At 40.8% G+C, this 23892-nt stretch overlaps 1 protein-coding gene across 2 annotated transcripts in view; it reads left to right on the forward strand.

Moving 5' to 3' along the window:
- The window catches only part of LOC122556782 (eukaryotic peptide chain release factor subunit 1), a 65182-nt gene that overhangs the window by 24111 nt on the left and 17179 nt on the right, over nucleotides 1-23892 (forward strand). For both annotated transcript variants that reach the window (XM_043703950.1, XM_043703949.1), the window contains exons 3-5: nucleotides 7132-7307; nucleotides 11548-11687; nucleotides 13357-13495. In XM_043703950.1, coding sequence (XP_043559885.1) covers nucleotides 7132-7307; nucleotides 11548-11687; nucleotides 13357-13495 — 455 coding nt within the window. The remainder of the gene's footprint in view (nucleotides 1-7131; nucleotides 7308-11547; nucleotides 11688-13356; nucleotides 13496-23892) is intronic.

The following is a 23892-nucleotide window of genomic DNA, read 5'->3' on the forward strand; positions in this document are numbered from 1 at the left end:
TACTAATCCACAATGCTTTAGGGTGGGAATTTCAGGATTTTGATTCACGAATATGATATTGCTGCTAGTCAGAAGGGCTTGACAGGTCATTGCCTTGGTGATGTTTCTACGCTTCTGACCCTCCGAATTGATAGATGGCTTGCGTTTGGAAGGTGCTGTTGAAGTAACCTACGTGAGTTGCTGCATTGCATCTTGTCAGGGATGTACACTGCTGTCTCTTTTTTTTGTTAGGTGAAGGAAGTATGTGTTGAAGTTGGTGGATGGGCTGTGTTCTCCTGGATGATGCATTGTTAAAGCTGCATTCATGTAGTCATTGCTGGTCCAGTTTTTTTCTGTTGAATTGTTATCCTTGGATGTGGATTTGCTGATGGCAATGGCATTAAATGTCAAGGTGATTGGATTCTGCCACTTGGAGACAATGATGAATGTTGTCTATTTGAACAGGCTGTTTATTATCTGAGAAATGGAAGACTCAATCAACAGCAGATGTCACCAGTTCTGATATTAGGATGAAGGTAAAATGTTTCCTCAATAAAAATGTCTGGACACAGGACATTAACCCCTGTGAAGCTGCAGGGAAGTCCCAGCTGAGATGATTAATTTTGAATGATCTTATTGTCTGACTTTTGTGTTAGGTATAACACCAAACATTGGAGAACTGTTGTCTTGATTCTCGACTCTTTGAAATTTATTAGGGTCATTTTTGGAATACTCTGGAATGCAGCTGTTTTGTGCTTGTTTTGTTCAATGTTAGAATGAAATTGGGAAATGAGTGATTTTAGAACCAAATTCAAGTCTTCAAGATACTAACAAGACAGGGGAGATGACAAAACAATTTCCACTAGTTGGAGAATGTAGGACTATGGGACATAGTCTAAAAAAATTAGAGCAGACCAGAGATGATAGGAAGTACTTCGACACACACAGATGGTAGAGGTTTGGAACTTCTACAAATGGTATTTGCTGCTAGATCAGTTATTCATTTTAAATCTGAGATTTGCTTGTATTAAACTAAAGGTATTGAGGAATATTGGCCAAAGGCAGGTTTGTGGAGTTAGTCCACAGATCAGCTGTAATCTCGTTATGGTGGAGCAGACTCTCGGGGCTGTATGGCCTGGTTCTGTTCCCATATTTCTAATTATTGCTGAGTTGTTAGTTCCTAAGCAAATGATACTTGTTAGCAGTAAGTGATACATTCTGACAGCTGATGATGATAGAGTAGACTTATAGGACTGTAATTGGCTGCATTAAATGTAACTTTTTTTTTGCAATAAACTTGAGTTTGCTGAATATGCATGATGCTGATTAAGTTTTAGTACCATGAACTGAGGCTGCTTGGTGAAATTCAGTGTTGAGAATGTTCTATTACCATAAGACTACTTAAAGTAGTAATTTATTGGAAACCATCTAAAATTAGCAGTGAACAGCACCATCATTGTCCTTGAAGAGGAGTGATGGGAGGGAAGGGAAATCAATGGAGTAAGGACACTCCCACATGTTACATAGTGATATACTAGATTTGACCTAGTAATGACGAGGTAATGTCAATTTATTTCCAAGGCAGGATGGCGAGATTTAGAGGGGAATTTTCAGGTGATGGATGTTTTCACTATACCTACTGTCCTTGTCCTTCAAGATGGTAAATGTATCCTGAGAGGTCAGTGGTCATTTCACTGCTGAACAAATCTGTGTAACATTTTGCTGATTTTGCACAGACCCAAAATATTAGTCAGGAGGTCCCTGCATGGTTGACTGGGCTGGGTGTGGCATTGTCATAGCTGATCCCTTGCTCAATGCAAGATGATTAGTTGGCTTTATTATTTTTTTGAAGCAGTTGGGTACAAACAAACAGTCTGCTGTGCCATTTCACAACGCAGTTAATAGTCAATGACATAATTACTCCTCATACATCCTCATACACCAGACCAGGTAGGTCCTGCAGATTTCCACCTGTGAAGAACAGTAGTAAGCATTTACAACTAGCAGTCATTTCATGATTGCAAATGACAACACCAGTTTTATTTTAATTCCAAAATTATTTATAAGCAGTTGAATTTAGGTTCTGTGGCTCCCCTGATGATTTTGAATTCAAGTCTCAAGATTATTTAGCCCCCTATGCTCCCAAACCCCCACTCTTGTTAAAGCTTGTGAAACACTGCTTGCACAGCGCCAAATGTATCCTGCTGGTGGCAGTTGTCAGTGTTTTGGGACGAGTTGCAAATGTCAAGAGTGTGGTGCTGGAAAAGCACCACAAGTCAGGCAGCATCCGAGGAGCAGGAGATTCAATGTTTCGGGCATAAGCCCTTCATAAGAGGGCTTATACCCAAAACGTCAATTCTCCTGCTCCATAGATGCTGCCTGACCTGCTGTGCTTTTCTGGCACCACACTCTTGACATCAGCAACTGGTCCCAAAACACTGACAATTGCCACCATCAGGGTACATTTAGCATTGTGCATGATGTGACCCTGTGATCTCCAACGTCTGCAGTTCTCACTTTCTCCCAGTTGCAAATGTGTAGGGCACCTGTGAATTCTTGCCATAGCTGACTAATATAGACCTTTCCTTGAGTGGCAGGATGTTTGACAAATGGCAATTGCAATTTATCAAAAGCTTGGGGTGCTGTCCAGCATGAGTAGGAGAAAAATCTGACGTTAATGGGAGCTCATCCAGTTATAGAATTGTTATAAAAGCAAAATACTGTGTAGGCTGGAAATCTGAAACAAACAATGCTGGAAAAACTCAGGCCTGGCTGTATCTGTGGAGAGTGAAAATAAGTTAACTTTTGAATGTGATATGACTGTCCTTTTCTGAAGAAGAATCCTACTGGATTCTAAATGTTAACTTTGTTTTTCTGTCCACAGATGCTGCTAGACCTGCTGAATTTCTCAAGTATTCACAGAATTGTTATGAATGGGCCTATATAACGGTGCTCTTGGGGACTTAACCACATCTGTTAAACTGTTTTCATATTGGAGTCCAGAAAATGTCTTGGCTATTTTATGGTGTTAGGGATGACCAATAAGTGCTGGTCTAGTGAATGGTACCCATATTTCGTGAAAGAATAAACAAATTTCAGCAGACATTATTGGTAATGTTGAAGAGAAACTGTTTATTTAACTTCACTCCCTTTGCTAACTCTACTAATTGCAGCCATCACATTTCTGCCCCCTTTTTTTGAAAACAGATATCAATATGTTCGAGAAGAATAAGTGAAATTCTGCTCTGTACTTTTTTTTTAAACCAGTAAAGCCATTGAGGAGATGTTGCCAAAGTCTGCTAACTTGCAGCTTTTGAATGTATGTCCTGTTCAGCCAATGACTCTTAAAAGTTTGAAATGAGAGATTCTCCGCTCTCTGGTTGTTTTTTGACCATGGTGTTGATTGAGATTTACTGGCAGGTGAAACTAGAACAAGATTAGGGGGAGCAGATTTAGGACTGAACTGAGAAAGAACTTCTTCACCTGGAGGGTTGTGAATCCATGGAATTCCCTGCCCAGTGAAGTAGTTGACGCTACTTCAGTAAATGTTTTTAAAACTAAGATTTTCTTTGAACAATGAAGGAATTAAGGATTATGGTGAGAGCGTGGGTGAGTGGACCTGTGGCCATGAAAAGATTAGCCATGATCTTATTGAATGGCGGAGCAGGCTTGAGGAGCCAGATGGCCTACTCCTGATCCTAGTTCTTATATTCAGGGTCATGGCATCCCCCTATATTTGAAAACTAGCTGATCACTAAAGTATTGTGATAGGACAATGTTAGAGCATGTGTGCTTTCTAGGGTTTAAAACAAGCAATTGTATGCTTTGTCTGCTGTATGTCTTGTGTGTCACGTTTGTACAATGCCATTCTGTGCAAAAAACATATACAGAACTGGAGTGGAACCCTGAATCTTCCTTGTGTGAAGAATTCAGTTGTTCAGATTTATTTACTTTTTGAACTGAGCTATTGTTGACAGACAGAAACTTTTCATAGTTTTTAAATTTTCCCGCCAGCACTTTCAGCCTTGGTTAAACAGTAGGCACCTCTTTAATGAAAATAACTTATTTGCTAAAATCCAGCATCAATAGGAATGGTTTACCTTTGCCTGTTGACTTAGTCGTTGTTTTCTAATAACTTGTCCTCGGAGGCTGTTCTTCATATCAGTCTGAACAGTAAGTGGTGATAGGTTATAAAAGTTAGGGTGAGCATCACAAAAAGGTTTGGTCACTAAATTTCTGAATGTCAATCTGTATCATAACAAGATGACAGTTTGGATGCTGTCTATAATATGTAATGGATATTGACTTGGTGGATTCAGTGCAGATTCATGAGTAAATAAAAGTTTTTTTAAAATTTTGTGGTTGCTTTGGTTAGAGCAGTGAAGGTTAGTATCGGCTAATGGAGATATTAACTGAACGGGCAGGAGAGAATAGTGGCTGAAAACCTGATGTGGGAGAATAAAATGACTTATAGCTCATTTAGAATTGGCACCAACACTGGAGTAAGTTGGATTTGTACCATTAGGTTGGTCTGTGCCTGAATTATGCTGGGTGCTGGGTGCTTATTCTCGTAAGCTATGTAATTGGGGAGTAGCGAAAGCTTTGAATTAAATCCTGTAGGCAAGGGATCAAATTTGGTAAGATTTCATAAACTGAAGAGTAGAGATTAGGTAAGAGAGGTATTAATATCTGAAATGGCAATATGTCCTGACAAAAAGACAGTATATATCTGAGTAAATTGGATAAAACTAGGTAGTACAATGATAATGAAAGTACAAAATTAAGGCTCTGTATCTGAATGTACGATGATGATGAACTGATATTATCAATATAAGTAAGTACTATCTGATAGGCATATCTGTAGGACATAGATTGTTTATCACTGCACAAAATTGAAAAATGGTGTTGGATTACTTTTTGCCGTTATCATGTGTTCAGTCTGTTTGGTAGTTAAGGTTGACATTTGAGGGTCATTTGGAAAGAAGCCTATAATGTTGTTCTTTAGAAAGTGTTTCACTATCTCATTTCTGTATGAGTTGCAATGCTCCGTTGTAACATAAAACACAGAATGTAAAGTGGAAGAGCCTGCAGAACTATAGTAGCAAAAGCACCTATTTTGAAAGTCTTTAGTTTTTGATTGAGCAATCATTTCTAATTTTACTGTGTTTAGGTGTCAATTTATGAGCTGCATATACTGAAAATTTGCTTAATCATTATAAATGCTAAGATGTATGCACATAAAAGGTCTTAAATTCATATAACACCTTTTACAACCTCAGGCCATCTTTAAAATACTTTGCAATCAGTTAAATACTTCAGAAATGAATGAAATGAAACGTGCCAGCCAATTTATAACAGTGAGATCCCACAATGCAACCACATTAAGAAGAAGAAATGAAACCCATCCACCACTTTAAACATTAAATCCCAGTGCAGTTGGTGTACAGTGATGGCACCATGCAATATATTTGAGATGCAATGCAGTAACTTGGCAAGGCTCCTTTTGATAGCATCTTCTAAACCCTAAGAGGGCAAGGGCATAGGCATGCTATCATGTGCAAGTTCCCCTCTTGAGCCAAATATAATCCTGACTTGGAACTATGCCACTGGGAGAAAATCCTGGAATTGTCTTCCCAACTGAGCCTGTGGTTTACATACACGTGGGCTGTACTGGTTCAGTGTAGTGGCTCACCATCACCACCACCTTAAGGACAATTGGGGATAGTTGGTAAATACAAGCTGAGCTAGCAATGCTCAAACCCTGCGGATGAATTTTTAAAAATGTGTTTATGATGTTGGTTGAGGAAGACCAGGGACAACTACCACGGACCATTTGGGTCCATTATGCGGTTCCAATTAGTGATGCTAGCAGACAGCTGGAGGTGTGTTATGTGTTCCAGTAGGGACTATGGGATTTCAGGTATGTGTGTGGGTTTTCTTGTGTTGAGATGTTTTATGAATTTGTAAGTGCTTTGTTAGCTGTCATCTGGTGGTGGTCTTTGAGGAGGATGTTTTTTTCCCCTCAGAAGCTTCAATGTTTGCTGACATAGGAAGCTACTTGAGTGAAGCCTTAGAGCATCTGAGCTCCTTTGTTGGGTAGATCAGGATGTGAGTTGTGTAGTGTGAGATGATATCATAGCCTACTTGTCAGACACTTGATTCTATTTCGCCCACTTGGCTTTGCCAATGGCTGTTTTACATAATAAACCTCTGCAGCAGTTGTAGATCTTTTGTAGCAGACAAATGAGTCTTCAGTTTCTCTTCTTTTTCGACTGTTTCATGACGTCACCATTGGTGAAAAATAATTAGCTGTCTCATGGAAAGAGTTGGGCCCCAGATTTAAGCCAGCTTGAAACCTGGTGCTGAAGGCCAGGGTATTTCCAGCTGTGAACCTTAGAACTCAGGTTGTGCACTTTGGATTTTTGTTAACTTGACAGGGGACTACAATGAACATGAATTTCCAGCTCCATACTTGCACCTCAGGTCCCTTTCACCATAGCTGCCACTTCACCAAATGCTTTGTAGTTTTCTTTTTGCTGTGAATGCCATCTTTCTGTATGTTAAAGTCTGAGCTAGGGTGTATTTTGTGGAACCTTGAGGCCTGGAGGCAAACCTGATGTTAAGATCAGTAACTGTGAATGAAAGCATATAGTCATAGTCACATAGCGCAGAAATAGATCATTCAGTCCAACCAGTCCATGCCGAACATAATCCCAAACCAAACTAGTCTCACCTGTCTGCTCATGGCTCATATCCCTGCAAACCTTAGCTATTCAAGATTTGGAGGTGCTGGTGTTGGACTGGGGTGGACAAAGTTTAAAAATCACACATCACCAGGTTATAGTCCAATAGCTTTATTTGGCAGCACTAACTTTTGGAGCACTGCTTCTTCAGGTAGTTGTGGAGTATAAGATCGTAAGACACAGAATTTATAGTAAAAGTTTACAGTGTGATGTAACTGAGATGAAATATTGAAAAAGACCTGGATTGTTTAAGTCTCCCATCTTTTAGAATGACATTCTAAACCTGGCCCATATAATTCAAGCATTTACAGAACTACTTAAGCGCTCTTGCCAGGGCCAATGAATCCCACTATATTAAAGAAAGTTTCTGACATTTTGGTATTGGTGACTGCTTGTCTTTTATCATTAGGAATGGCACCAGTATGATTTCGCTCATCATTCCTCCTAAAGACCAGATCTCACGAGTCGCAAAAATGTTGGCGGATGAGTTCGGCACTGCTTCGAACATTAAGTCTCGAGTAAACCGTCTGTCTGTGCTGGGGGCCATTACATCTGTGCAGCAGCGTCTTAAACTATACAATAAAGGTCAGTCTGCTTGATATCTGCAGTTTCTCTTAAAATTTGGTGAGTGTTTTGTCATGGGTTGACTGTTACATGTTCACATTTATATCTGGTGCTAGAGGTTATTTAAACATTCTGATGCTTGACCCAGTGGGCAAAGTGTACCTGGCCTGATACATTGATCATGTACTGAGTTTCATTTAATTGGCAAGAATAAAGACATTGAAATCAGTGTTCCTAACCTAATAGTTGTTCAATGAAAGGTCCAAGCTAAGACCATGATTTGATAAAGGTTAAGTTTAGAATTAAGAGGGAATGAAGTCAAGATGATTAAAACGAGCAAGGAAGCCGTGTATGATGGAGAATGGTGAAAAGCAAATAAGCCATTGTTGAGTGGAGAAACCAAAGTGCGAGAAAGAAAATAACTGTGGAGCCCATGAAAACACAAGGCTGTAAGAGGCAAGTTGAATCATGTGAATAATAAGTTGATAGAGTTAGGCAAAATAAATTGACCTATTTTTGTAACACACCCACTGATAATACTTAATTGATAATACTTAAGGGAAAGAAGCTAGCTTGAGAAAATATTTACTCTTCTCTTAAACCTTTAATGTGGTTGTATCTCTCATGAGTACATTGCAAGTTGAGTTCTAAAAAGCATGACGCAACATTGTGGTACCACTAAGATCTGTGAAAATTTGATGCTTACACATCAAGCCTGTTTTTAAATGTGATTAAGTGACCATAATGAATGCTTGAAGTTTTTGTCAATTTGGATGTAGATAAATATCCAAAGATACAGCTATGAGATTTGGTCCTGCAGTTTCATAATCAAGAAACCAGCTCTTAAATCAAAAGATTTGGCAGAAAATCAGTTGATATTTCTTTCCCCCCATAAAATCTAAACCACAGCAGAGCTGATTTAATCTTCAATCTATCGTGGCCCCACAATTTAATTGTGCTTTTAGACCATGGTCTAAAAACACAATCACAAAGATTCTTGAAATCTAGTCACCTCTCTTTGAAAGCAGGAACAGAATTAAATACAATCAAATGAAGGCTAATTAACATTCCCAAAGCACAAGAAATAGTTATGTGTCATTGGAAGGTAAACAAAAAGTTTTGACTTTCAAATGAAGACTTAATGACTGGTGTGGGTGGAGGGAGTGTGTGTGTGTGTGTGTGTGTGTGTGTGTGAGATCTGCCTTCCCCTTCCTCCTCCTCCTCATTTTCAAAAAAGAGTCCAGGCTGGGAGAGGAAATCCAAGGCTCTCAACTTCAACTTTCATGCTGCACTAAGAGCCTGCACAACGACAGTATTATTCAAACCGACTGATTAACTCTGTTCTAATTCCCAGTACCTTTCCTTGTAACTAGGACTTGGAGGTGCTGTTTTGCTTGCTTTTTTTTTTGCTCTCACTTGCTGCCTTTCTTGCTCTCCCTTGCCTTTGCTCGCTCAGTGTGTAATCTCTCAATCCTAACTGAGATGGTTAAAGGCAAAAACAGCAATGGTCAGTTTTATTGATTATTTATTGCTTTTGAATTTTAAAAAAGTTTGCTGATGTGTATTACTACTTTTTTAAAAAGTTTGTTCATCAGCAACCCTCCAAATGTTGGAAAAATAGAAACTGTATTCTCCCCATGTGAAAATGTTGACAGAAAGCTATAAAGCAGAAAGAAATAACTTGCTGCTGAAATGCAGATGATAAAATCGTATTACCGTTGCATTAAAATCCTCAAACACATTGTTTTCTGAAACTTATTCAAACAATTACTAACTTTTCTTCAGGTAACACTGCCCTGAGCCCTTTGTTTTATGTTCCCACAGCAGACCAGACCTGCTCATTTGTTATGAGTACACATAAATATAAGTAACTCCTGCTGACTAACTTGAACAGAGCACCTGCAAGTAGTCAATTCTCTTCTGGCAGGTCTATTTGTACTGGGATCCAGACACTGTCCTCTTCTGGTAACCGGTAATTTAATGTGAATGTAGTTTAGGCATTAAAAAGACTCGGTGAACTTAATAAATGATTGGCATTTCACTTTGTGCCCACTTGAATAGGGGTACATGTCCAAAAGTACAACTCAAGGCTCCATTCTGTGGTAATGCAGAATCCACTGTCATAAATCAAAAGACAAACAGTAGTAATTCGACAAGAAACAGTATCCAGATACAGAACGCCGTTGCCATGATCTCTGAACAACTATTGGGTGCGGAAAGATTTCTAACGACTTGTAATGGTCGTGCTGCACTTGCTCATACAAATTGTTATTGTACTGTTTGCCATTAAAAATTATAAATGGTGTTTACAGGGAAGCCTAGATTATCTGAACGAGCTGGACGGGCACTATTTTGTTCGGATAATCGATTATTCGATTAATCGATTAAAGGCCTTTCCTCTGGGGTTCGGAGTTTTCAAAGTCTGCTCCTCGTTCAGGAGACTGCAGCAGCATACAGCACATGAGACCCCACACCCGATGCCATCCAACACTGCCCCCAACCCAGTGCAACGCATACCACCGCCACCCCCACCCCCACCCCAACCCTGTCTAACACCTCCCCTGCCCCCAAAACTGTCCCCATCCCCAATCCCGTGCAACACGATGCCCCCACCCCCAACGCCACACCCCCCTCTCCAGGGCAGCTGGGCTGGACACTAACAGAAAGACTGCTGCAGTTGCCTTTGTGGGGGAAGTCTCCAAATAGAGCGTGCAGGCGCACACATACATAACTTTTTGGCAGGTTCCGCCTTTGCCCTGTACAGGACAACATTGGAGAGATTATCTGGAGAAGGGGGTTTAGGGTACACCCCTGTGTAGAACTTCAGGGAGAGAGAGAGCGGGCGGGCAGTCAGTGGCCTGTGGAGATGGTGGCCTTTTAATTCACTGTAAACAAAAGACGCAATCACTGTTGGAAGCGCGCCTTTGAAATAATGTTTCCATCGGGACCTTGAGATCTCCTTTGGATCATCCGATTTTTGGATAATTGGCATTCAGATAATCAAGGTTCCTCTGCAGTAAAAAACATGTAAGCAGTATTTGGGGGGAAAGAAATGCCAGCTGCAGCTTTCAGATCTTTCACAGCAATTCTGTTAACCAGAGATTGGGTTTCTATTAAGACAGACAGTTACAAACTGATTTGACCTAGCCAACAATTAAAAGGAAAATGCAGTGCAGTGTGCATTCGTGACAGGGTTAGCTACTGACTTGTTTTCATTTCTACTTCTAACTTGGTGTAAAGATGGGGAGCTTGTACTTGAGTTAACCATACTAACCAAGGAATTAACAGTTGGTAATTTAATGTGTTGTCTGAAAATGAAGCAACTTCTGAGAAATACTCAGACTTCAGAGCAATGTTAGAAGATTATGCAAGAGAGGCTTATTCTTATTGAGAAATCCATGGCACTTAAAGTCACAACTTGGCTCCATGTTTGGTTAAGTTTAGATTTTTGGTGGGGAATCCTTTTGCTGTTCTGTAAATACTTAGTTGAAGTACTTGATTTTACTTGTGATAGGATGGGTCGCAGGGTGACTTGAGTTGTGAATTCAAATCACAAAGATGTTATATTAGTACTAACATTAAAACTCTGTTAGCTGCACCAGATTGTCGTCGTATTGCCATCCCATTTCAGTACCAGTTGAAGCAAACGTTCAGAGACGCAATATGGCTCTACCTTCTTCATCTTTATTCTGAGCCCTGAAGAGAGAGAGATTGCTCATGCACACAAAGACAGCAAATTCTTAAGCAATTATATAGTTACTTATAGGGAGCAGCATCCAAATAAGGCAATATCTATATTGATTGGGTGACCATTACAATCAGCAAGCATCAACAGTAAAGATTAAGCCATCTGGCATTACACAATAGATGTTCTTCACCCCGTGAAACCACCACCTTTGCCTCCAGAACCTTATTGGTCATTGCAAGTTCATGCTCGTTGAGCCTTTGTCAAGCAACCCTAAACTCAACTCTTTCCCTGCCTTATATACTTTCTCAATAGTTCTGCTGTTCGAGAATTGGGCAGTTTAGATAGAGGCTGGAGTCCAATTCCATTCTTGATGCATACCTTTTAAGTATTGTTTTGCCAGTATTATTGACAGTGGTAGTTGCAGAAGGGACGGAATCATTTTGTCACGATTAGTATTCGAGTATAGACTACAGAACTGGTTTTGGATTTCTTTTATTTGAACAATTAAAGATATGACTTGGGTTGGTCTGTTTACTTTAAGAATTAATATTCAATCTTACTCTCCTCTTGTAGTACCACCTAATGGTTTGGTTGTCTACTGTGGAACTATTGTAACAGAAGAAGGCAAAGAAAAGAAAGTTAACATTGATTTTGAGCCCTTCAAACCAATTAACACATCTCTATATCTCTGTGACAATAAATTTCATACAGAGGTAAGTAACCTTTTGGTAGGTTTACCTTGTGGTGCGAGTCCTGATGGTATATTTGTTACATACTGCTTATTTTTTTTTAGCTATTCCCCAGTAGCCTCATGCAAAAGACAATACGTAGCTAAGCTGTCCAGACCAGAAGATCCATGGTCTCATTCCTAGTTTCTCCACGAATTATATATGCTCTGGCAAGTGGGATGCTCCGAGTAGGCTTGATTCAGAGCTAAAAAGAACCATTTAGCCCAAGTACTTAGTCTCCCATTTCCTCATTTCATTTGGTTGATTTTTACCTCGTTTACCTGATTTGTTCAATTGCTTCGTCTCCCCTCCCCCCCCCCCCCCCCAGCAACCTGTGGAGTTCCTCTTGCCAGGGAATTCCTAGATTTTCAGCCCTTCCTTTGGTAGAAAGAAATAATTGCATTTACATCACAACTTAGACTCCCTGAAATAATTTGCAGCCAGTGAAACAACTTTGAAATGTCTTAGCTATTGTATTTTAATAAATGTAGCAGCCCATTTGCGCATAGGATCTAACAAACAGCCGTGTGCTAATGACACTTTTCGCTGTGAATGAAATGCTAGCTGTGGGGGTTTAGGTGCATAGATCTTCAAAATACCACGAGCCGGTGCAGAAAATAATCAAGAAAATCAATGGGATGCTGACCTGTAAATCTGGAGGACTGGAGTGCGAGTATGCTGCAGTTACACGATACCCTGGTTAGACCGCACTTGGAGTACTGTGATCAGATCTGGGTACTGCATCTTAGGCAGGATAGATTGGCCTTGGAGAGAATACAATGTAGGTGTACAAGAATGATAACCGGGCTTCAGGGGTAAGTTAAAAGCAGTGGTTATACAAATTCGACCTGTTATCTCTAGAATTTTGACAGTTAAAGGATAATCTGATTGAAATCTTCACGATATTAGCAGAAAAAGACAGATAACAATAAACCATTTTCATTGGTTGTGGCTTCTAGAACAAGGGGACATAGTCTGAGAATTCCGACCAGACTGTTCAGGAAAGATGTTAGGAAGCACGTCTATGCACAGTGGTAGATGTTTAGAATTCTCTTCCATAAATGGCAATCGATACATGATCAGTTAATTTTATAAAGGAGAGCGATATGTTATTGCTAAGCAAAGGTGTATCGGGATGTGGGCCAAAGGCAGGTATGTGGAGGTATATGTCAGCCATGATCTTATTGAATGGTGGAATAGGCTTGAGGTACTGAATGGTCACCTCCCGTTACTATGTTCCTTAATATAATGTAGGACTCTAAAGGGAGTGCCCCAGAATTTTTGCAATACTGCCATAATTTTTTAACGTTCAGTTGAGAGGGCAGATAAGCTCTCTGCTTAATGTGTTTTCGGGAAAGAATGTACCTCTGATAGTGCAACATTCATTCAGTACTGTACCAGGAATGCAGACAGTTTTGTGCAAAGTTGCTAAATGGGATTTGAACATTTCTACCAGACTACTGAGTGTCCAGTGACACCATATGATAGTTGAGACCAGAGTACTCAGCACTGGTCAGCTTATCTTTTTCATTTCAGACTGTGTGTCCTGGATGAGTAAGTTTTTCATAATCAATTGGGCTTTGAGCTCTATCTTACAGCTTGTCCAGTGGATGTTATATCATGTAATTACTTTCATGGTCGTTTCTCTTGAAAGGCTCTCACTGCGCTACTGTCTGACGACAGCAAATTTGGGTTTATCGTAATTGATGGTACTGGAGCTTTGTTCGGTACACTCCAGGGAAACACACGGGAGGTACTACACAAGTTCACTGTGGATCTACCAAAGAAGCACGGTAAGAAGGCAGTAATGATACGTGAAGGACATAGCATCAGATAGAGAGCAGCTCATCAATCTTTGTGTGTTTGTGTCTCTGTGCCTTTCAAGTTAATTGAATTGTTTCCATTGCCACCCATTTCAGTACTGACTCGAGTGGCATTTGAATTTAACTGAGTACTGTAACCAGAAGTGTATTTTGGTGTAGTGAACACATCTTTGGGCTAGTAATCCAGAAGTTCAGACTAGAAACATAGAACAGGAACGTGAATGTCATTTGACCTTCTAGCCTGCTCCTCAGTTCAATACGATCATATCTGATCCTCAAGCAGAATACCCTAATCCCACCCTCCGCTACATCCCTTCATCCATTTAGCCAGGAGAACTATATCTAATTTCTTCTTGAAAACACAAAGTTTTAGCTTCAGCCACTTTTGTGGTAGTGAATTCTATAGTTCACCACTCTGTGGGTGAAAGAATTTCTCCTCATGTCAGTCCTAAAAGGTTTACCCCCTATTCTTTACATATGATCTCTAGTTCTGGACTCCACCACCGTAGGAAACATGCTTCCTGCATCTAACCTGTCTAGTCCTGCTAAAATTTTATAGCTTTTCTAAGACCCATCCTCATTTTTTTGAACTGCAGCAAATATAATCCAAATTGACTGAATCCCTCCTCATACGTCAGGCTTGCCATCCCAGGAATCATTCTGGTAAATCTTTGTGCTCCCTCTATAGCAAGAGCATCCTTCCTGAGAAAATGCAAAGCTGCACACAGTATTCCATGTGGCCTCACTCATGCCCTATATAATTGCAGCAAGATATCCTTGTTCCTGTACTTGAATCCTCTTGCTATGAAGGCCAATGTCCAGTTTGTCACCTTTATTGCCTGCTGCTTTGTTTTCAACAACTGGTGCACGAGGACACCCAGGTCTCATTGAACAATCCTGTCTCTCATTTTGCAGCCATTCAAATATTAATCCAACTTAATTTTGTGACCAGAAAGGTTAACCTCCCATTTACTTGCATTTTACTGCATCTGCCCACTCATTTAGCCTGTCCAAATTACATTGCAACATCTCTGCATCCTCTTCACAGCTCATCCTTCCACCCAGCTTTGTGTCATCTGTAAATTATGAGCTATTGCAACTTCAACTTTTAGATCTGGTCTATCCTTTTCCATCACTATTTTAAAACTAATCGAATTATGGTTGAGAATCCAGAGAGAATATATTCCTGTTAGGGTGAAAGGAAAGGCTGATAGGTATAGGGAATGCTGGATGACTAAAGAAATTGAGTGTTTGGTTAAGAGAAAGAAGGAAGCATATGTAAGGTATAGACAGGATAGATCGAGTGAATCCTTAGAAGAATATAAAAGCAGTAGGAGTATACTTAAGAGGGAAATCAAGAGGGCAAAAAGGGGAAATGAGATAGCTTTGGCAAATAGAATTAAGGTGAATCCAAAGGGTTTTTACATATACATTATGGACAAAAGGGTAACTAGGGAGAAAATAGGGCCCCTCAAAGATCAGCAAGGCAGCCTTTGTGTGGAGTCGTAGAAAATGGGGGAGATACTAAATGAGTATTTTGCATCAGTATTTACTGTGGAAAAGGATATGGAAGATATAGACTGCAGGGAAATAGATGGTGACAGCTTGCAAAATATCCAGATTACAGAGGAAGAAGTGCTGGATGTCTTGAAACGCATAAAGGTGGTTAAATCCCCAGGACCTAATCAGGTGTATCCTAAAACTCTGTGGGAAGCTAGAAAAGTGATTGGTGGGCCTCTTGCCGAGATATTTGTATCATCGATCGTCACAGGTGAGGTGCCGTAAGACTGGAGATTGGCAAACGTGGTGCCACTGTTTAAGAAGAGCGGTAAAGACGAGCCAGGGAACTATAGACCAGTGAGCCTGACCTTGGTGGTGGGCAAGTTGTTGGAGGGATTCCTGAGGGACAGGATGTACATGTATTTGGAAAGGCAAGGACTGGTTTGGGATAGTCATCATGGCTTTGTGCATGGGCAGTCATGGATCACAAACTTGTTTGAGATTTTTGAAGAAGTAACAAAGATGATTGAGGGCAGAGCGGTAGATGTGATCTATATGGATTTCAATAAGGCGTTCAACAAGGTTCCCCATGGGAGATTGATTAGCAAGATTAGATCTCATGAATACAGGGGGAACTAGCCATTTGGATACAGAACTGGCTCAAAGGTAGAAGACAGAGGGTGGTGGTGGACGGTTGTTTTTCAGACTGGAGGTCTGTGACCAGTGGAGTGCCACAAGGATCGGTGCTGGGCCCTCTACTTTTTGTCATTTACATAAATAATTTGGATTTGAGCATAAGAGGTACAGTTAGTAAGTTTGCAGATGACACAAAAATTGGAGGTGTAGTGGACAGTGAAGAGGGTTACTTCAGATTACAACAGGATCTTGACCAGATGGGCCAATGGGCTGAGAAGTGGCAGATGGAGTTTAATTCAGATAAATGTGAGGTGCTGCGTTTTGGGAAAGCAAATCAGAGCAGGTCTTATACACTTAATGATAAGGTCCTAGGGAGTGTTGCTGAACAAAGAGCCCTTGGAGTGCAGGTTCATAGCTCCTTGAAAGTGGAGTCGCAGGTAGATAGGATAGTGAAGAAGGCATTTGGTATGCTTTCCTTTATTGGTCAGAGTATTGAGTACAGGAGTTGGGAGGTCATGTTGTGCTGTACAGGACATTGGTTAGGCCACTGTTGGAATATTGCATGCAATTCTGGTCTCCTTCCTATTGGAAAGATGTTGTGAAACTTGAAAGGGTTCTGTTGCCAGGGTTGCGGATTTGAACTATAGGGAGAGGCTGAACAGGCTGGGGCTGTTTTCCCTGGAGCGTCGGAGGCTGAGGGGTGACATTATAGAGGTTTACAAAATTATGAGGGGCATGGATAGGGTAAATAGGCAAAGTCTTTTCCCTGTGGTCGTGGAATCCAGTACTAGAGGGCATAGGTTTAGGGTGAGAGGGGAAAAATGAAAAAGAGACCTAAGGGGCAACGTTTTCACAGAGGGTGGTACGTGTATGGAATGAGCTGCCAGAGGAAGTGGTGGAGGCTGGTACAATTGCAACATTTAAGAGGCATTTGGATGGGTATATGAATAGGAAGGGTTTGGAGGGATATGGGCCGGGTGTTGGCAGGTGGGACTAGATTGGGTTGGGATATCTGGAAGGCATGGACAAGTTGGATCGAAGGGTCTGTTTCAATGATGTACATCTCTATGACTCTATTTAGTTCCCTCATCTTCATTAACATAGATTGGATAATGACCCCTGTATCCTAATGTTTGTTCCTGTCTGATAACCAATTTTCTACCCATCTCAATGCATTGCCCCCATCCCATGTGCTTTAATTTTACACATTTAATCTCAAGTAGGACTTGGTTGAAAACCTTCCAAATAAACCATGTCCACTGGTTCCTCCCGATTGACTCTACTGATTACGTCCTTGAAGAATTTGTCAAGCATGATTTCGCTGTGTTTAGTAAATCCATGGGACTGTCTGATTTTACCACTGTTTTCTAAGTGCTGTGCTATAATATCCTAGGTAATGAACTCTAGCATCTTCCCCACTACCGATGTCAGACTCACTGGTCAATAATTTCCTGTTTTCTCTCTGCTTCCTTGTTTAAATAGTTGGGTTTTATTAGCTACAATTCAATCTGTAAGAACTGTCCCAGAGTTTAAAGATGACCACCATTACATCGTGTTTCTAGGGCCATTCCTAAGTACTCTGGGGTGTAGATGATCAGGCCATAAGGATTTATCAAACTTGAATCCCATCAACATTTCTCTGCAAATACAGATTAACTTCCCCCTCTTCCTTTCTGAAATCTCTTCCCCATAATTTCTGGTATGTTTGTATCATTTTTTGTGGGGGCACAAGCGAGGTATGAGTTTAGCTTGTCACTCTTTTCTGGTTCCCCATTATAGATTCCCCTGTTTCTGATTGAAAGGGACTTATATCAGTTTTCACCAACCTTTCTCTCTTCCCATATCTGTAGGAACTTGGACAGTCAATTCTTCTGTTCCTGCAAACTAACTTCTCATGCTTTAGTTTCCCCTTAGTCAATCCTTTGGTCTTCCTTTGCTAACTTCTGAACTGTTTCAGTCTTCAGATCTTCTGTTTGTTGTTGTCAATTTTATGCCTCTTGCATATAATGCTATGTTTAACTTCCCTTGTAAGCCACAGTTTGGCACTGTCCTCTCTGTACTTTTGCACTAGACAGGAATAAACAGTTCTTGGAGTTCACCTATTTGCCTTTTGAATGCTTGCTATTGCCTCTCCACTGTCATTCCTTTCAGTAACATTTTCCAATTCGTCATAGCCAACTCTCATGTTGTACCATTGTAGTTTGGATTCAGGACCTCGCCTCAGGATCAACTACCTCACTCTGCATTTTAATGATATTCATATTATGGTTGCTCATCCCCAAGGGGTCGTTTGCAAGTACAATACCAGTTACTCCTTTGTCACTGCAGAACACCTGAAGATGGCCTGTTTCGAGTTAACTGGCTGATCTGTCCCAACGCTCTGCAGATCATAAGATACTGTCTTGTCAGCCATTCAGCCCGTCAAGATAGTTTAGATTAGATTAGATTACTTACAGTGTGGAAACAGGCCCTTCGGCCCAACAAGTCCACACCGACCCGCCGAAGCGCAACCCAACCATACCCCTACATTTACCCCTTTAACCTAACACTATGGGCAATTTAGCATGGCCAATTCACCTGACCCGCACATCTTTTGGACTGTGGGAGGAAACCGGAGCACCCGGAGGAAACCCACGCAGACACGGGGAGAGTGTGCAAACTCCACACAGTCAGTCGCCTGAGTCGGGAATTGAACCCGGGTCTCTGGCGCTGTGAGGCAGCAGTGCTAACCACTGTGCCACCGTGCCGCCCACTAACTTTGCTGTGTAGTTCAATCATGGTTGATATGATTCTCAAACCCATTCTCATGCCTTCTCCCCGTAAACTTTGATTCCCTTACCAATCAAGAACCTACCCATCTGTCTTAAATGCACTTAATGACTTGGCCTCTAGCCCTCTGCAGCAGTGAGTTCCACAGATGCACCACTCCGACTGACGAAATTCTTCCTCATCTCCGACCTAAAGAATCGTCCCTTCATTCTGAGGCTGTGTCCCCCTCAGCTGGTGGAATTTAAATTCAATAAATAAATAAATCTGGAATTATATAGTTAGTCTTGATAATGGTGACCGTGACCTGGCAATCTCATCAATTGTCATAAAATCCCTCAAAATCCATGAGAAAAAGAAATTTGCTGTCCTTTATGTGGTCTGACTTGCATATCACTCCAGGCCCACAGCAATGTGGTGACTTTTAACCACCCTCTGAAATGGCTGAGCAAGCTTCCTCAGATGAGGGGAAATAAGGGATCAGCAATAAATGCTGGCTTTGGCAGAAATGCCCACACGCCCATAAGCAATGCAGCCAAACCGAAGCCCCATCTCCTGTTGACTTTGTTTGCATCTAAAGTCATTAGATGAAGGTCAGGAGAATTTTCCCCCACTGAATTTAATTGAGATTTCTGATATCAAAATGGAGCAACTTTATTTCAAATTAGCTAACCTAATACAATAGGACCAAGCTTCAATGAACAGTACTTGCTGCATTGTATGCTGCTGGTTTATATATCTGAAACTGCCACTGAGTACTCATTAACTCTGTTTATGGTAGGACCAAATAGGTGAGATGATTTAATTCTGAGGAACGGCCACTCAACCTGAAACGTAAACTCTCCATTGATGCTGCCACATCTGTTGAGCTTTTCCAACAATATCTGTTTTTGTTTCTGATTTACAGCATGCTCAGTTTTTTCAGTTTGAAATGATTTAATTTTTTCTTGGCTCCATGAGTACTGATATTTACTGTTTATATGCTTTGCCAGACATTTGTGTGTTAGTTGAATGCATTGATACAAAATTAGTTCTTTGTTTACTGGGCGGCACGGTGGCCCAGTGGTTAGCACTGCTGCCTCACAGCGCCTGTAGACCCGGGTTCAATTCCCGACTCAGGCGACTGACTGTGTGGAGTTTGCACATTCTCCCCGTGTCTGCGTGGGTTTCCTCCGGGTGCTCCGGTTTCCTCCCACAATCCAAAGATGTGCGGGTCAGGTGAATTGGCCATGCTAAATTGCCCGTAGTGTTAGGTTAAAGGGGTAAAGGTAGGGGTATGGGTGGGTTGCGCTTCGGCGGGAAGGGCCTGTTTCCACACTGTAAGTAATCTAATCTAATCTAATCTAATCTTTACTTCATGATAGGGTAAGATTATTTGTTTTACATGCGACCTAACAACCAGTTCATGAAGTCCTATTTTTGTACCATCTGGTTTGTTTAGTGGGAAATGTTGTGGTTTGTAAAGGGATGTTTTAGTCCAAATATATTTCAGATGAAAGCACCAAGATGGATTGCAATTGGCAGGGTACTGTGAGATGCCTGACAACGAATAGAATGTGGGCTTTTAGAACTCCATTGTGTGTTTCTAAAAAGCTGTGAGGGTAAAACCTTAGGGCACTCCACTTAGAGGGTTTGCTGAGAATTTGTGCCTTTGCACCTTTATGCGCAGATTTTTGTTGAGGGCCAGATTGGCATCTACTTTTGTTATTGCTTTGCTTCTATTTTAATGCCAGCAATGCAATAAATTATTTTTTTAAATGTTCTGAAGGAACAAAGGGGAATATTTGTTCAGTTAACTTTCATGATTAAAGGTGCGCAGAGGATTAATGGTTACTGGTTTGGGGTGGACGTTAGATGCGGATTTGGTCTAGCTTAGCTTCTGTTTGCAACAGTGACCGAACCACCTGGCACATTGCAAAGTGCTGTGTATAGATATTCCACCTATTTCACCTCCTACCAATAGAAGTCCTGGCTGCCAAATTTGCAAAGATAGCACTCGTCAGTACGCCCAGGTTCACAGGCAAGCGGTGAATGACGTTCCATTGCTGTCAGTTGGTTTGAGTGATGTGCATTTAAACCTTTCTCATCATACACACTCATCGCAAGTTCTGCTGACGTCTATGACTCTTAGAGCCGCTATTATCTTCTGTTTGCCCAGGAAAGACTGAATTCAAAAGATTTTGTGTTTACTGACAACTAATGTGCTCTGGGGTGGGGCAGACAAATACATTCTCCTTGGACTCACAGGGTGGCACAGTGTCTCAGTGGTTAGCACTGTTGCCTCTCAGCGCCAGGAACCCAGGTTCGATCCCAGCCTCTAGTGACTGTCTGTGTGGAGTTTGCACATTCTCCACATGTCTGCGTGGGTTTCCTCCGAGTGCTCCCATTACCTCCCACAGGTTAAAGATGTGTAGGTTAGGTGAATTGGTCTTGCTAAATTGCCCGTTTAGTTGGGGGGAAATGGGTCTGGGTGGGTTATTCTTTGGAGTGTCGGGTTGGACTAGTTGGGCGAAGGTCCTGTTTCCACACTGTAGGTAATCTAATCTAATCAAGTTGTGTTCAACTAGACACTAGAAGATAGTAAGTCTGCCACCAGTGGTGGTTCAGCTTACAACTTGGGATCTAAATTCAGCAGTTCTCTATGTTTCTACAAATTTTCCAGTTAACCTGCTTGTTAATAGGATGTTAAATTTGATTATTTTTTTCCCCCATTTGACCTAATAATAAGGCTGGTCTTGGCTGAGCAAGCAGCAGTATTAATGTCAGTATTCTGAAGAGATTAGTTGGTCAGATTGCAAGAATATGCTGTGCAGAGGCTATTTTGAAAACTTTAAGGCTTGGTGTTGCCAGGCTTAGTTCAGATTCCTGGAGTTGAGTAAATTGGATGAAGTGATTTCTTTTCAATGTCAACAAAAACTACTTTTGTCAATTTCTCCATTTGGTGTGGGGGCAGTTGGCCATAGTGTACATTAATATTCAGTAGGCTGAGTAAATCAATGACACTTTATTATTAAAGAAGTGTAGGAGGGAGAAATTGGGAAATTATAGGTGTTTTAGAGCTGGTCATTGAAAACCAGCATGGATTTGTGAAGAAAATGTCTAATAAACAAAACTGAATTTCTTGAAGTTAAGAAATATGGCAAATAAAGGATTGTCAATTAATAGTGTCTTTCAGAATGCATTCAAGAGGATTCCACGCATGGGAAATTTTAAAAATGCAAATGGTATTGGAGGCAATCTGTTGGTTTGGATTGGGAATTTATTAGGAAGGATGCAACAACTCAGGATAGTTGATATATGCTGATTGGTGGGATGCCACTAGTGGTGGGTGGCGTATGTGTTAGCAGAAGCTGTTTGTTAGGTGGCACAGCAGATAGTTTAGATGAGAGGTGGATGTTGTCACTGGACAAAATTGGGGTAGAAATGTTAGGTCATCCATTTCTCAATCCAAGATTAGAGTATCTTCGAAATGAGAAGAAGCTGGGAACTGATAATGCTTATAAAGGTTCAGGAATAAGAGTACAGAACACACTAACATCTGATGGATTGGTATAATAACGGATTTTTTATTTGAGATCAAAGCAGTAGAAGTTATTCTCCGATTGTTCAGAGTTCTGGTTAGGCCACATCTGTTAACTTCTGGGCATAAGTTAAGAATAATAGTCTCGATCTTGTGGTCAGCTGTCTAGCAGTGATGATGACCACTGACTGGGCTGAGAAATGCATGCTAACCTGGTTAATTGACTACAGTGCAAATTTCAACTGCTTGCTGCAACATAGTCCACCAACAAGAGTATCTGCAGTAAGGCCTTGCACTAAACCAATCACACTGAAAGGGAATCAGAAAAATGAAACAATTAAATTACTTATCAGCCATTCACCTTGATTCTTTACCAGTTTGTGCATTAATTTCTGTCCAAACAGGATTGTTAAACAGAGAGCTGAACTTGTGGATGCGTCCGTGAACAGTCTCTGCACCTGTTGACACTGACTGTAAATAAATCAGTGTTAAATCCAGTGCTGGTTATAGGCAGTAAGTCAAAAATCAAATACAGCTACCTAACACTCAGTTGTGGCTCTCCGACGCCATCATTGAAGGTTTCTGTCTGGACCACTGAGAACCTTGTGACTTCCAGTTTTCAATACACGTGACTACTGGATGTTGTGGCACTATTCCAACTTTGATTAGCAGCAAATACTTCCTCTTAAGCTGCCCTCAGGATTTTGTACTTCAAGCCATTACACTGACTTTGGATGGATATCTAGCACAGATTCAGAGGAATAGTTTACGTTCAATAAGGATCTGTATATATAATAGTGTAGTGTTAATAGGATAGGTGGAGAGCAATTATTTCCACTAGTGGCAGAGTCTAGATTAAAGAGTGCAACCGTCGAATAATAGATATTTTTAATCAATCTGCGCAGATAGGTTTCAACATGTTTAGAACAGGTAGGAATGAACTCTGGCCAAGACCACTGTGCCATAAGAGCCCTATAACCTTTGAATTGCATAGTGTCAGCAAACACTTCAGAAGGGGATTTGGAAATCACTCGTTCCCCCACTCTGTCTCCCTCCCTCCCTCCCTCCCCTTCTCTTCCCCCTCCCTCCCCTTCCCTTCCCCACAGTATCCACGATCACCCACATATAGTTTTAAAGGAAAGATTGTTTTTTGTTATAAACATGGACATTGAGAACTATGAAATCTGATAGGTTGAATGAAAAAAAATAAGTCTTTGCTGGAGGAAGTTTGAGTAGCTGACTGGCCAACTCTTTATGTTTTCATCTATATATTTATTAGGCTAGTTCTTGCCATATGTAATTTATACTGATTGATCTCTATATGCATGTGTGTATACGGTTTCTTCTTTGTTTGAGAACATTTTCACAAAATGACTGAAGCAAAAAACTGGAAATGTTGGAATTCTGAAATAAAAATATAAAAAACTGGGAATTCACAAATGGTTAGGCAGCATTTGTGTGGAAATAATGCATCATTGATGACTTTTGCCTCATAATTGAGAAATATTAAGAGATGAGTTTTAAGCAAATACTGAGGTGGGGGGGGTGTGAAATAGTGGAGGAAGAAACCATGAACAGAAGTTAAGTTCTGTAATGGGCAGGAATGTGGGAGAAATTAAGAGACATAATTTTGAGGAAAACAAATGGCTGATATTACACTGCAGAACTGGCTATGGATCCTATCTAAATTGCAGCTCAGATTCTGACTTGACTGATGTGTAACTCCATTTGTAGCAGATTTTCTTGTTTATTTGGAGAGTTTTTTGATTTGCTAGGATCTGAATTTGATAATCCAGGCCATTCCAAAATGGTTGCTGAATTGTTACTGGTGTCTTCGCCCAAACATGCATTAAACTGAGACCCTCCCATTCTACTGTGTTTTTAAGATTATGGAACATTATTTCAAGAAGAAGAGGAATGTCTCGTATCCCAGCTGACTGACTTC

The sequence above is a fragment of the Chiloscyllium plagiosum genome, chromosome 14 (genome assembly GCF_004010195.1).
Source record: "Chiloscyllium plagiosum isolate BGI_BamShark_2017 chromosome 14, ASM401019v2, whole genome shotgun sequence".
NCBI lineage: Eukaryota > Metazoa > Chordata > Chondrichthyes > Orectolobiformes > Hemiscylliidae > Chiloscyllium > Chiloscyllium plagiosum.